Source organism: Bubalus kerabau, chromosome X (genome assembly GCF_029407905.1).
Source record: "Bubalus kerabau isolate K-KA32 ecotype Philippines breed swamp buffalo chromosome X, PCC_UOA_SB_1v2, whole genome shotgun sequence".
NCBI lineage: Eukaryota > Metazoa > Chordata > Mammalia > Artiodactyla > Bovidae > Bubalus > Bubalus kerabau.
The window spans coordinates 75091593-75105943 of record NC_073647.1 but is presented as its reverse complement, the minus strand read 5'-3'; the positions used below and the strand labels follow the sequence as shown (position 1 = coordinate 75105943).

At 42.0% G+C, this 14351-nt stretch overlaps 1 protein-coding gene across 12 annotated transcripts in view; it reads left to right on the top strand.

Annotated features, from left to right (window-relative positions):
• The first annotated feature begins 2653 nt into the window (after positions 1-2653).
• The window catches only part of AMOT (angiomotin), a 66212-nt gene continuing 54514 nt past the window's right edge, over positions 2654-14351 (top strand). The window contains exons 1-3 of one of the 12 annotated variants that reach the window (XM_055564733.1): positions 2654-3067; positions 10452-10630; positions 10745-10820. Coding sequence is in view for 2 of the 12 variants with exons in the window: in XM_055564742.1 (XP_055420717.1) it covers positions 10391-10418; positions 10745-10820 (104 nt within the window). In the remaining 10 variants the exon portion in view is untranslated. The other 11 variants (XM_055564734.1, XM_055564735.1, XM_055564744.1 and 8 more) reach the window with 11 other exon arrangements.

The following is a 14351-nucleotide window of genomic DNA, read 5'->3' as shown; positions in this document are numbered from 1 at the left end:
TGAGTAAAGAAATGAAAAATGTGTGTGTGTGTGCAAATAATATATTTTGAAGATTATACCTAGGTATGGAGAGAAAGGGACTAATGAGAACAGAGCTAGAGAGGAACCCTTTATGGTCCTGCTTTCAGCACTGTTTTCATTTTACCATGTGCATATTTTACTTTTCCCACTTTAACAGCATTGTTAATTTTAGCAAGTATCCCATTACCATTATGATCAGCAGTCATCTGCAGCATATACCCACCCTATCCAGCTCTGTTGTCCACCCCTCCAAGCAAGGCTGGAATAATCTTCCTTTGCTTCACAAACCAGGTGTCTCCACGTCTTGAACACTCAAAATCTCACCTTTCCCAGGAAAAAAATCACCTAAATAACTTCACCACACACATAAACTGAATCATACCAAGAAACCATTGTTGCCCCTGTGCTTGCTTCTGAATCTTTCAGCAGCTCTAGCAGAACCCTCTGCACATTGAGGGTACCTCACTACTTTTTCTGCAGCTGGTTACAGCCTGGGACCCTGTTCATGGTGAGATGGTATTTCCTTGGAGCACACTTTCTCTTGCATGTTGGTCCATGGCACCTCAGAAGGTTCCCATTAGGCAGGCTTGCATTGGGTGTCATTTTCTCATTGGCATGAGTTCTTTGTAATAGCTCTGCATTGTCAAGGCCTTACATTTAGACTAACTTCCTCCTTGTAGTATTTTCTAGGAAATATGGATCTGTAGAGAATGGTGGTTTCCATGGTAAATGTTCCCTCACATTTGTTTTCTTAAGTGCTCTTCAGAGATACACAGTATGATTTCCTCTTTTAGTACCAGCATCACAATAGACTTTAGGTCGTGGCGCCACTGCAGAACTGTTTAAAAAAGAAATCTCACCTACCCTGGTTAGATTAAGTAGTAATTTATTATGCTAACTGCAGGGAGCCACTTTCATATCCACCCTGAAAACTGTAGGAAAAGAGCTGACTTTCAAAAGAAATAAAGCCACAGGGAGGTGATATATGTATACTTATGGCTGATCTGCATTGTTGTATGGCAGAAACCAACAAAACATTGTAAAGCAATTTTCCCATTAAAAATAAATTTAAAGGAAGAAAAAGAAAAAAAAATAAAGCCACAAAACCTACACACCTTGGCTATAAATGCTTAAAGCATATGAGCTGAATATTTGATTCCCAAACACATGTGGAGAATCTCCACGTGTGACAGAAACAAGTAGGAACATATACACGTGTGGAGTGCCTTGTGATTTACAGAGTTTTCACACACAATTCGTTTTATATTTCATATACCAGTGCCATTAGGTTAACAGGACATGTCTCATAGCCTTTATTTACAGATAGGAAAATAAAGGCTCGGAGAAATTAAGGAATTTAACCGAAGTCGTCGCACAACTAGCTAATGAGTGCTTGAGTCTGAAGGAGTTCTTCCTTTAGTTCCGAATTCCATCTTTCCTGCTATTTCTTTGTGCTTTCGTTTCCCGGCTTAAAATGGTTGATTTTCAGTGTCCCAGGAAGCTGTTCTCAACCAGGCTGTGTTTTTCAAGCAATACCAATTTTTTCGCAGCCGGGAAATATGAACACCACATTGACACTTCTCATACTTTTTTTCCCCCTCTGGGCCTAATGAATTAAGGGGGAAGAAAAGTTACCTATTCCCGGAGGGCTGGGAAGGTGTACCAGATCCAGCCGACACACTGTCGTACTCTCTTAGGAGACGGAAAAACCAAGCGTCTCATCTTTCTTTTCTCGGCAGTAGCTGTGAGAGAACCGAGAGCAGGACAATAGCCTCTTGTTTAGTTTTATTAATTTTGAGGGAGGGTGGGACCAAAGAATCCGAGCGACGACGCACGTGACCAATCATAAGAGAACCTTGGGCCAGGATTCGCCAACCGGTAGCTGTCAAAGACTGGTGGGCGGAATTTACTCCTCTAGGCCGGCCCCGCCCAGACCGGCCCTCTCAGCCCGCCCAAGAGGCGGAGACTCGGAAGAGCCCCGCCCACGCCACCCCTGTTGCCAGCGCGGCCCGCCGCCGGGAGGGGGGCGGGAACGCAGGGTGGCGCGGGGGAGGAAAGGGGTGGCTAGGGGGAGTGGAGGAAGAAAGGAGGGTGTCTCGCGTAGCTGTGACCTGGGTGGGGGCCTCCTGGTCATAGGAAACAAGAGGGGAAGGAAAACTAAGGATCGCTGCTCCTTCCTGAATTATTTTAAGCAAGCTTCTCGAGAAGCTGCTTTTCAGCATTTCTGTTATTTGTTTTTCTTCCCCCCGCTATGGGGCGGGGAGTGGCACTAGCTCTCCCACGCGACTCCGCTCCGCTGTTGCCGCACACTATTTTTGGAGTCTTTGCACAAGTCTTTCCTTCCTCCCAGCCAGTCCTTGCGTAGACTCGGGGCTACTATAACCGAATCGTGCCACGTTCGTGGGCTTCCAGAGTGAGCGTCCCCGCTTTCGTCGGAGCTATCGGACCCGGGCGTTCAATTGTTTGAACTTCCCCGCCCCCTAGCCCCGCCCCTCTTCCGCCCCCCTCCCCCCCCGCCCGGGGTCCTGGCCGACTCCCCCCTTTCTTTCCCCGCCCTCTTCTCCGCCCCACTGCCTAGTCCACCCCGCTCCCCGCCCCACCCCCCGGCTCCTGGGCGGTCCTAGCCGCTCACCGCAAGAAGAAAAGCCACCCGTTCGTCCCCCTCCCCTAGCTCCCAGCTCCTTTGCCCAGGAGCTGCCTTCATCGCAGTCACGCCCCTTCCTTCCGAGGAGCTTTCTAGCTGCCTAAGCTGGTAGACCCCCTGATTTATTCCTCCATCTCCGCTCCCTTTCGCCTCATCTTCTCTTAGTTTTCAGCGCCCCCTCCACCCCCACCTCCAGTCTGTCTCGCCTCCGACCATCCGCTGCTCCACCCTCCGGCCCGGTATCCTGCCTGTCCACTGCCACCAAGGAGAGACCGGACGGAGCCGTGAGGAGGGGAGCAGCCGGGAGCTGGGGCTTCCCTCCTGCCTACCCCTGGCCTCTGGCCCGGGACCGAAGCCACTTGCGCCAGCAGAGTCGTCACCGTGTCTTCGTTTCCTTCAGGGGTAGGAGACGCGTGGTTACTTTTCGCGGGGAATTGGGGCAGGAATCCATGGTGGCATGAACTTGATCATAACCTCAGCGTGAGTGAGTCGATCTAGATTTGCGTGGGGATGCCTGTGTTCTACTTTCTTTGCAGCTGGCCACAAGTTTTCCGGGATGTGCAGTAAGTTAAATAGGTTAAAGAGTGTGCGCTCTTTTCCCCGTCCTACGGAGATGCGAATGGGTACCACTATTTGATGGCACTTTGACTTTCTTGCCTCCTGGGGTCCTTGTAGGTCTCTAGGTAATTAAGCACAAAAGAAACTAAAGAGCAGAGGGAACTTGAAGTCTACGTTTAGATCATCTGGAATGTCTGGGTTTATCTCAGATTGTTAGATGCATTTTTCCTAAATGCTTGGGGTTGGGGTGGGAGCTCACACTCCTCTTCCCCGGGGCTGTGAATTCTTGAAATCTTAGCCTGGAGGAGTAATCTACAGTGCTATACTCTTTTAGGTATAGGTTCTTTTAGGTATAGGTGTGTGGTCATGAAGAAAGGGTTGCCCCTTATTTGCGTTATGGATGTTAGTAATTAGTTTTGCCTGATTGTGCAGGTGTCTTGAGGGTCCCAAGGCTGGGTCGCTGTACACAGATGCTTCAGCAGCAGAATGGCTTTATCAGGGTAAGCCAATGAAAAGAAAATTGAGAGACAAAGTGACAGTCTTTGTAGACTGAGCAATCCCTGGTTAATTGCTGCTAGTAATAATATAATAGTAATTTGCAGCAAAGGACTAAATACGATTAAATGAGAGAGGAAAGGACAGTTTGTGAGAAATGGCATTTCCAATCTCTGACATGTATTTTAGAAGGGATTTTTCTGATACCTTGGAGTATCTGATTTAGTTTTACTTCCTCTTCCCTGTCCTCCTTCACCCTGATGAAGAGTGGAAGTTGGGAGGCAGATTAAAGCTTTAAAAAATATAACCCTCTTCTGCCATTCAGAGAGAAAGATAATTAGTCACCATAATCTTCCATAATGTGGGGCTAAGGGTATTTAAGTCTCCTTGAACTAGGCTTTGTGAAAAGTCCTTTCTCAGAACAGCCTTTGTGAAGCTTTCTGAGTTAGACCTTTCAGCACCCTCATTTAGTAGCTAAGAATAGTTTGAAATACCATTTTGGATGCTAGATAAATCTTCACCCATCTCCCACCTAACCTCCAATCTAGCAAGCATGGCAAACTTATAAGAATGGTGGTGTTCAAAGACCAGTTACCAAGATGTCTGCAACATATTGCTTATTGGGGAACAAATTATTTTCTTATATTTTTACCTGATTTCATTAGTTGATTTCAGTGGGGGAAAAGAAAGCAGGAAGGAGAGAAGGAATGCTACAGGGTGACAATTTTAAAGGCTATCATATTTCAGATCAACTGAGAAGGAAAAGTTGGCCTGACGAAACTACATTTTATAACTGGCCTGGGACATTTTAATAGCCAGGTGGTTGTAGAGTAGTTGCATCTATTTACAGATGATAACTCAGGTTCCAGCTATTCTGTATGGGTTTATCCAGTGTCATTTACAGACACTTTCTGGCACTACATCATACTTCATTTTAAGATACTTCTTTCTTTGGAAAAGTCTGTGGCTCTGTAAAATTGAAAGCACTTTTTCTTACTTCATAGTCTAGATATGAAGTAAATCTCTAACCATGCTTATATGTAAAGTAACTTTTGCTTGAAAGTTGCGGATCTGTTTACCTATGTAAAAGATTTTAGGGAATTTAAAAATTCACATTCAATACTGTTTTGGATTTGGAAATTGAAATCTCATTTCTGGTTTATGAAGTAGGATTTATTAGACTAATGTATTACCAAGGCGTTTTGTGGAGTTGCTTTTTATGAAGTTTTGTAAAGACCGAATCAGTCTCTTTCTAGAATGCCTTAGGAACAGTCTATTCAGAAAGCAGAGGGATGGATGCTATGACCTTGAGGTTCCATTGAGTGCCAGAATTCTAAGTGGGTACATCTGCTTCTGTGCCTCTCCTAAGAGCCCTCTCCCAGGGCCTGTGCCTTCTTTAAAAGGGTGTCTTTGTAATTAAGCAGCCCTTCTCCCCCATCCCCCTTTTCTTCCTTTGATCAGCTTTTTTAAGGCCTTTTTTTCCATTTTGGAGACAAGAGTTGTTTCTCACACTCTCCTACTCCCTTCTTAAGGTTTCTTTTCCTTTCTCCCCACCAAAGTGCCCCAAAAATCTCAGGATGGCTAGAAATTGTTTTGTTTTGTTGGGGTGGGGGTGTTACCAATGAGGAGGTGTTGACGATATAGTCCCTCTTGAGAAATGTTTGTGACCAGGTAGCCTCTTCCATGGAGACTGAGCATTTGGAATGCATGAGAACAGTTTATTCTTAGGGGCTGTCTGGAAGAAATTGTCCTTTGCACCCATTAAGCCCAGCTTAAACCCACTGAAAGGGGTGGAGAGAGGTGTGTGTGGTCGTAGCTGAGCCTTTTAGGATGGTAAATGGGTAAATGTTCCCAAATCTCCTATTACATCACCTCTTTCCCCCATGGATTCAGGGGGTTTGGAGATCTGCTTGACAAGTTAATTAGCTTGGGACTAAACCAATTTGTTTAGAATTGTGCTCCATTGATTTCCTGTCACCAGGAATTTTTGTTGCTGGTTTGCTATGACGTGTTGTCTTTAGTCTTGCTTACTTCTTGGTTCTTTGCTTCCTTTTGTGGACTTTGGTCCAAAATCTAGGGTCCCACCCCTAAGTCAAAGGTTAGAATTTGGTCCCAGGAACTAAGGGGGGCATTAAACAAGCTGCCCATATGGCATTACTCTTCTCCATGGTGGGTTTCTGACCCCTTTTAAAACAGAGAAAGGAGGGCCGTCTCCCCTTCCATACACGAAATCTGAACTAGGAAAGAAAAGAGGAAAAAGAAGGAAAATAGGAGGTCATTTGTTTTGTAAAAGAATCCACTACAGTTTTCTTTGAAAGAACTAGCTTTCCTAGTTAGTGCCTTTGAACTATGACTTGATATGTAAAAATTCACTCTAACTGAGACTGCTCAGAAACACATTTATTGCATAAAGGTTTTAGAATTTTGTTGTAATGATTATTGCTTGAATAAGTGAGGCCATTATTTGGTCTTGGAAATCTTTTTGTTACATGGGATGGAGTTAACTGTCTAAATCATCCTGGCTTGTAATAATGCTGGCCACGTTTAGCCTCACCGTACATCCACTCATAGAAGAAAGCTAGTATGACTTTCTGAAACAGTATCAGATTTCGTGGATTTTGAGAAGTCTAAATGGGCCTCTATCCCATATAGGTAGAAGATTTAAATTCCAGTTGTTGTATTTGAATAACCCAAGGATTCGGAAATTTTTTTTCTGGTAGTCTGTTCATGTATCTAGTAAGGCTGACAAAAATAATAGCAACTGATGCCATTTTAAATAAAAAAATGCACAATAAGTTTTCCTTGTGAGCCTGTTGGTGAGTGGGACTTGGTTCTGAGCCCAACTTTTAAGTTTGCCACCCTTAGCAAGTTTCCTCCTCTGTAAATTGTGGGGGATCAGACAGGATGATTTTGAGAACCAGTTATCAAAAGTTTAGGGTTCTCTACTTAGGCCTCGATTTCTGATGTGAATGTGAATGTGAATGATTCCTACTAAATGAGGTGCAGCACTTGTTAGAAATACAATCATGTAGTCACATGGATATATTAAGAAAAACACTCGAAGGATATATCAATAATCAATATATTGATATAAATGCATTGTGTTTTGTATTTAGCAACATGTCAAATTAAAAAGCTAAGACCCTACCCAAAACTTCATCAAGAATCCCATCATCCTAACAGATCACCTGCTTTCATTTTTTGTAGTTCCTTTCAAGTCCTTGTTTCTGTACTATTATGAGTTTTACAGAGTAAGAGTCCTAGAAATGTACACTGTTGCTTTTAAATTTTAAAAAAGAGCCCACCTAAGACTTAGCTTTATAAACCCACGTGGAGGAATGAAGTCAGAATCTGAGTATATGTGAGGAATCAAATGCCAGGAGAAACTAACAGATTTAATAAGTAATCCCTAATCCATTTCTGTAATTTAGGGTGTTCATGTATCTAGTAAGGCGTTTAAGTGTACTCCCTTGACGTCCTAGTACCCTTCTCCCATTCTTTTTAAGCAAAAGGAAAACTAGCATTCACTGTTTACTTTGTCTAAATCATTAGCAATGGTTCTTAAATCACTGTATCATGATATACCTTCAGGAGAGTACAAATATGGGTATACTATGAAATCTCCCAAACAAGAAAGAAAAAGCAAGAGAACACAAATTTTTTAATAGCTTTAAAAACAATATTAAACTAGAATAAATAATAGTAAGGAAACTAAGGGCTTTAGATAATTAAATAAAAGACATAGGTAGTAAGCAGGATGACCCACACATAAGAGGTTCTTCGTTTGAGGCTTTACTATACAGTGACAGTTCAGTTACATGGTCCTTCAATTTTCCTTTGATAGGCTCTTCATAAATTAGATTAAATTTCATTTAACCAGAATAGGAAAGTGAAGTATGGGTTTTTAGTACTCAGAAAGTACCAAGTCAAATATAGGAACTTTTTTAATGATAGGTGTTCATGGGGAAAATGCAGATGGATATATCTGCTAACATCTCCTAAGGTGATTTTTGAAGATCTGCTTAAAAAAACAACTCTGTAGGCTGCCCTTGACATTTGTTAAGTCACTTTCACTATTGCCCCAACTCATGAAATATCATTAGACTGCGTGACTTGAAGCCAGGCTCTGGGTTTCTCTGCCCAACCCTTTGACTTGCCATGTGACCAAGGGTAAATGAATTAGCTGGTCTGAGCTTCAGTTACCCTTCTGGGAAGCAAGGATATTAATATTTCACAGAGGTGTTTAGGCATGCTTCATATTGGGCACATGCTTTGAGGTCATTGGATGAAAGGTGTCTGCATGATGGCCGAGCAGGCTTATTATAGGGTCCTGAGCAGGTGTTCACTTTTAATGAGCTTTTTCTCTTTTATAACATCCAGAGCCCTTTGGTGCCTCAATTGCCATACTGACTATAATTGATTGTCCAAACATTTGTATTATTCGTCCTCTTGACTTTTATAAAAAAAATTACAACATTGTCATTTATATGATAAGTTGAGGTTCTAATCAGAGGACTCCAGCATCTGCTGGGGTGGTGAAAAATAGCTTCAAAAAGAGACATTAGTTGGAATGTGCCATGGAGATCATTGAGTTCTTCAAAGTTCTTACAAAAAATTAAAAAGAGTAAAGAAAATTTCTGCATGTATCTCTGTGTGTGGATGTGTGTGTGTGTGTGTGTGTGTGTTTTAAGGGAGAAAGTTTTGAGTAATATTTGCTTGTGACACATACTGATGATAGCCAGTAACTGAAACCCAGCCATTGTAGTGTTTTATACACAGCTGGTTTTTATTAATGATGGAATATTTATGCTTGCTGCACAATTCGTGGCTCATTTCCATGTGTATGTCAGAACTTAAATACCCCCCAAAGCAACATTAAGATAACATTAAATATAAATGTGGCCAAGCTAGAAAGGGTGGATTGGGGGAGTCCTCTTTATCCTTATTGATGTTGCTTCAGATCACAATAACTGCCTCCCAACCTTAGGCATTGATGCTGATCTTTATTTTTTCCCTTTATATATCCTGTAGCATGCTTCAAATTTTGATCCTTTTGATATGGACAAATGATTCCCCCCCCCCACCCATAATGCAGATGAAACTGATGTATGTGTTTTTTAAGAGCATATTTTCCCTGCACATGCTTCTCATTATCCGAGAGGCCTGGACTCAATCAGTAAAGGAGCAGAGAAACCACATAATTGAAAGGAGAATGACGGTGGTGCATACTTGGAATATTTGTGGGAAGGAGATTGCTGACATCAGAAAATGTAGTGGCCTGAGTGTTAACAGCATTGAAGAGAAATAAGCTTTCTGTGTTTCTGTGCATTGAGAATTATTTTTAAGGGGATAAAAATATGGGCCAGGTTTGACATCCTTTTATGAAGTTGCCCTGGAAACTTTGATGAAGGTTGTTATAGAATGGCTCAATTAAATAAAACCTTCCCCATTAGGAAGCTAATTAGTACATCACTTACTCATTTCGGTTGTTTTCAAGGGGCATGGATTTGCATTGAATTAATGACATTCTTTTCCATGTGATAGCAAAGTAAGATAAAAATCACAGATGGGGAAAATTATTTAGATTGCCTATTTTGAAGAAATCGAATTTCCTCTTTATTACATTTAGGTTTTCAGTTCAGATTTTTCTTTTACTCTGGTTATATACAGTGATCACATTTTAGTTTAGTAGCTAGTTTTACTTTGTGGATCATGGGCTGTAAACCAAAGCTTATTAGTTTGAGTTTCCCATATGAATTGGAGAAATACGACAAATGACAATAAACCATTTTATTAAGGTAACATTTGTGTTCTTTTCTCCTACAATTAGTTTCTCTTTGCTCTGTGTGTGTGTGTGTTTGGTGGAGGCAAATTGCTTTCTTAGGAAAAAAAAATGTTGGAGCTAAGAAAAATTTGATGACCGCCCCCCTTACTCCCTAGAACATTTTGTCTGCCTCAGGCTCTCAGCTTGGCTTCCATTAGGACACTGTCATGATTTTTCCGACCTAGTACTTTTTGTGAGTATGCTAAGTGGTTCTCCCATGGCAGCCTGAAGTAGAGCGGTTATGATGGGAATTGGAGTGCAGAATTTCTAGCATGTTCTTTCTACTGTACTCCATCTTTTTAGGGAAATGAATCCTTACTTCTGAGGGTTGAAGGCCATTTGCAATAGAATAAGTGTCCTGTAGTTAAATAAATATGTAATATGGGTCTGCTGTGGTCCTCCTTTCCCTCGTAACTAGTAGGGGACAGTCATTCTGTACATATATTCCCTGATGCTGTATGCCTGTGACCTGTGCCTGCACGAGTTTCGGAGAGTAAGTGGGGACATTGGCTGGGTTATCTGATTTGTAGTTTAATTGATTCCACCTTAGCCCTTCCTGAGAAATCAGGGTCTAGATTTTGTTTTTCAGTAGCAACTCGGTGAAGACAGGTTCCTGGGGCTTGTAAATCAGAGGGAGGAGAAGCGGCTGCCTTTGGGGAGTGACTCAGGCCCTTTGGTATGAAGATACGAAATGCTGGCTTCTGTCCATGCACCTGCTGGATGCCACACCTGTAGTCAGCACCTGAGCCCCACTCAGAAAAAACAGACTGAAGGCAAATGGAGCTCCCTTCAAAAGGGGTTCAACAGAACGGAGAGCTCCTGATTATGTTAGCGGAGCACCACCGTGAATGATTGCATTGAGCCATTGCAGTGCTGGTATGGGGAAACGTCTTAGATCTTTTCTTATAGGTGCAGTGCACTGGCTTGCTCAAGAGACTGTTGAAGTCCCAGAGGAATTTGCTTTCCTGATGAATTTCTCCTGGGAACTGTCATCTTAATTGGAGAGTCAGTTCTGTAGAAGTTTGTGTCTAGTCACACAGCATGGGGCAGGAAGTCACAAGACCTGGGTTCTGATCCTGGCCCCACGAGTAAGTCAGAGTGGAACCTTGGTCAAATTAATTATCAAAAACTATCTGTCCTGGACTTAAGCTTCTCCTGTTAATAAAATGGAATTAATTACATCAGGCTTTATTTCCTCACAGAGCTGCGGAGAAGGACGAATAAGATAACAGAAGTAAAAGCTTCTGTCTCCTTAGAAGAAAGGCTGAGAAACTTAAGGTAAGAGTATTATTGTTATTGCTATTCTGTGTCTTTCATTCCTTTTCTTCTCTTTCTGTTGCCTCTAGCAGAGTGTTTGGAAAGTTATTTACTCAATAGGCAGTTATTAAGCACCTAATGTTTTAGGTGTTGGGAAGTATATAGAGGAAATCATGCACTCAGCCCCTGCCCTCTAAGATCACAATTTCCATTTCTGGCTTAGCCTATCATAATGGTTTCTATTGGGGCTTCCCTGATGGCTCAGGTGATAAAGAATCTGCAGTGCAGGTGACCGGGTTCCATCCTTGGGTTGGGAATGATCCTTGGAGTAGGGAATTGCTACCCACTCTAGTGTTCTTGGCTGGAGAATTCCATGGACAGAGGAGCCTGGTGGGATACAGTCCATGGAGTCGCAAAGAGTCAGACATGACTGAGGGTAACATTTTCACTTCACTTCAACCTGGATACTTAGAAACATAAAAGAATAAAAATGAACTTTCTTTTCTCTGCATTGCAAGTGGGGACTTCTGACCCTGGAGCAGTGTACTGCAAGGTCTCGATTAAAGGTATATGGGGGAAAAGCCATTCAGTACATAAGGGAATTTCTCTCTCACTCCCACATTTGCAAAGCACCTGACTCTTTAATGATTACTTTTTTGAGGAGTCTATCCTTAGCTTCATCCTTGTTCTGTTCTGCTTCTATTCTGTATGATCCAGCCCACTCTTTGACCTTAGCTTTTACCATATGCTAATGACTCTGGAAGATATATATCAACCTATCTTTGACTCCTCCCTTTTCAACTTCCCCAACATTGGTTATCAGATTCCACCTCTCCTATTCAGCTCATGGGATTTTTCCCTGTAGGAAGTTTTGCTCAGGTGGCCCAGAGTTTTTTTTTTTTTTTTTTTTTTCAGCATCCTCTGCATTGCCTGAGCTATTTGCTCATACCTCTGGTCTCCCATTGAATTGTGCCCCCTCTGCTTGTCTGGGAACTCCTCGAGGACTAGACTCTGTATTACTTTCTTTTTTTTTTTTTTTTTAATCCATTCTAGGGCTTATTCTGGAGAAGGCAATGGCAACTCACTCCAGTACTCTTGCCTGGGAAATCCCATGGACAGAGGAGCCTGGTAGGCTGCAGTCCATGGGGTCGCAAAGAGTCGGACACGACTGAGCAACTTCACTTACACTTTTCACTTTCATGTACTGGAGAAGGAAATGGCAACGCACTCCAGTATTCTTGCCTGGAGAATCCCAGGGATGGGAGCCTGGTGGACTGCCATCTATGGGGTTGCACAGAGTCGGAAACGACTGACGTGACTTAGCAGCAGCAGGGCCTATTCAGTGCCTGGCTGTAGTAAAGTGAAAGAAAGTGGAAGTTGCTCAGTCGTGTCCCACTCTTTGCGACTCCATGGACTATACAGTCTGTGGAATTCCCCAGGCCGTAATACTGGAGTGGGTAACCCTTCCCTTCTCCAAGGGATCTTCCCAACCCAGGGATTGAACCCAGGTCTCCCACATTGCAGGTGGATTCTTTACCAGCTGAGCCAGGAGGGAAACTGGCTATAGTAAGTGCTCAATAAATGTTTGTGGAAAATATGGTGCGATAAGTATTGTAATAGAGATGTGTCCAAAGTCCAGTGGGGAGACTGAGAAGAGAGAATTAATTTTCCACATTTAGCAGAGTTGGGGGGCAAGGGGAAGATGGAGATGGATTGGGAAAATTCTTCAAGGAGAAGATGGAAAGAGCAACTGCCATCTTCTGAAAGCTCTGACCGAGCAGCCCAGAAAGAAATGCTTGTTGTGTCTGCTTTTGCTAAGCCAGGGGCATCTCTGCCCTGTTGCCTCCTCTGTCTTAAGACTGGATGACTTTTATGGTTGGATCTGCAAATAAACCTCTGTCTATAACACATTGACCATGTAAGACAGGTGCCACTTAGTCATATAATATTAAACAAGACTGACCTTAAATGTGCCTCCTTAACTGTGGTTGAAAATAGAAGTACACACACAGGCTCATTGGTCATGTGCACTTATTTCTATATAGCAAAATAGCCTTTAAAATATATTGAAGATTGGTTCTGAAAATTAACAGATTTATTTCTCAGAATGTACCATGTTGGGTCACTGGAACTGAATGTTTTTGAACTGTCAGATCTTTCCAAGGGCAAAAATGAAACATGATATAAGCCATTATAGGCCATGAACCTGTTCTCACCCACCTGATGCTTTTACTAATTAGCTTCTTGGCTGAGTGGCAATTTGGGGCAAGTGCGTGCAAGCTGGATTCACAGGGGAACCTACATTCCACTCTGCCATTTCGCAAGCCACTAGGATACTACACTGGCTTCTTTCCCTCCCAGGAGTCCTGCTCTGCCCTGGTGGAAAAATGGGAGCAGAAGAACTTTTCATTAAATAAAGGAGAGATTTCATGGGGCTTTGGTGTTTTGTTAGTTTTATTTATTTTTTTAGTGAGTTGTCTGAAAACATTCATGTTCCTTGACCCATTAATTTTACTTCTGGGACTCTATTATTAGGGAACAATCCAACATATTGAAAAAAGGCTAAATCACAAAGATGATCTTGTCGCATTATTTAAATTAGCAGAAAGTGAAAAAGCAATTTAAATCTCTTAATGATTGGAGAATGGATTAGGGAATCTTGATGCACTCATTTAATGGACATTGAATTGTTTGTTAAGAAGTCTATGTCACAACATAGAAAAAGTGCTTATGATTAAGTGAAATGGAGGAGCCAAAATGATATGTATGTTAATATTTCATTGCTTTGTGAAAAATACAAAACCACATAGAAATAAACTACAGATAATATTTTATAATGCTAACAATGCTTGGGCTGAGGTGCTGGGATTATGAGTGTTTTTTTTTCTCTTTGTTATCAGTATTTGCATATTGTGCTTATATTATTATACTTGTAAAATAAAAATGGGTAGTATGCCAATGAAAATAGAAGATTGGTAAAGCTGGCAAGTTTCAGGTATATTCTTAACCTTTTCACAGTTTATGCTCAATCTGATTCCATGGACTGCTTATACTTTTTCTGAGGCAAGAAGAAATGGGATGTGATGGTGTGATCTATTCCTCCCTTGGAATGGGTGTTTGTGGAGGGGAGTGGAGGGTGGTAGCATCAGGATTCTCCTTGTTAGTGTTTCACTGCTCATGTACTCTTTAGGGTTAATCACCTTTGTTGACTATTACCTTGTTCAAGTTGATTGTTTTAGAATCTAGAAGAGTAAAACTGCTACCAAATTGACCATGCCTTGAGTTACCATTTGAGAAACAGATAACTGACACTGATCCTAAGATTTGGAAATGCCAAGGACCTGCTGTGATTCTTAAAATAATTTTCCAACCTAATCTAGATAGAAGTAGAGATAGAAGCAAAGAGGTGGGGCCAACTCATAACCTGTTCTTAAACTAGTGCTAGACTTAAACCACAGTAAGTGCCAAGTTGGTACGATGTTGACAAGACCTGGAACAGAGGCCTGGAAATATTGATCAATATTGATCAGTGGAGGTTCCTACTACTCTCCA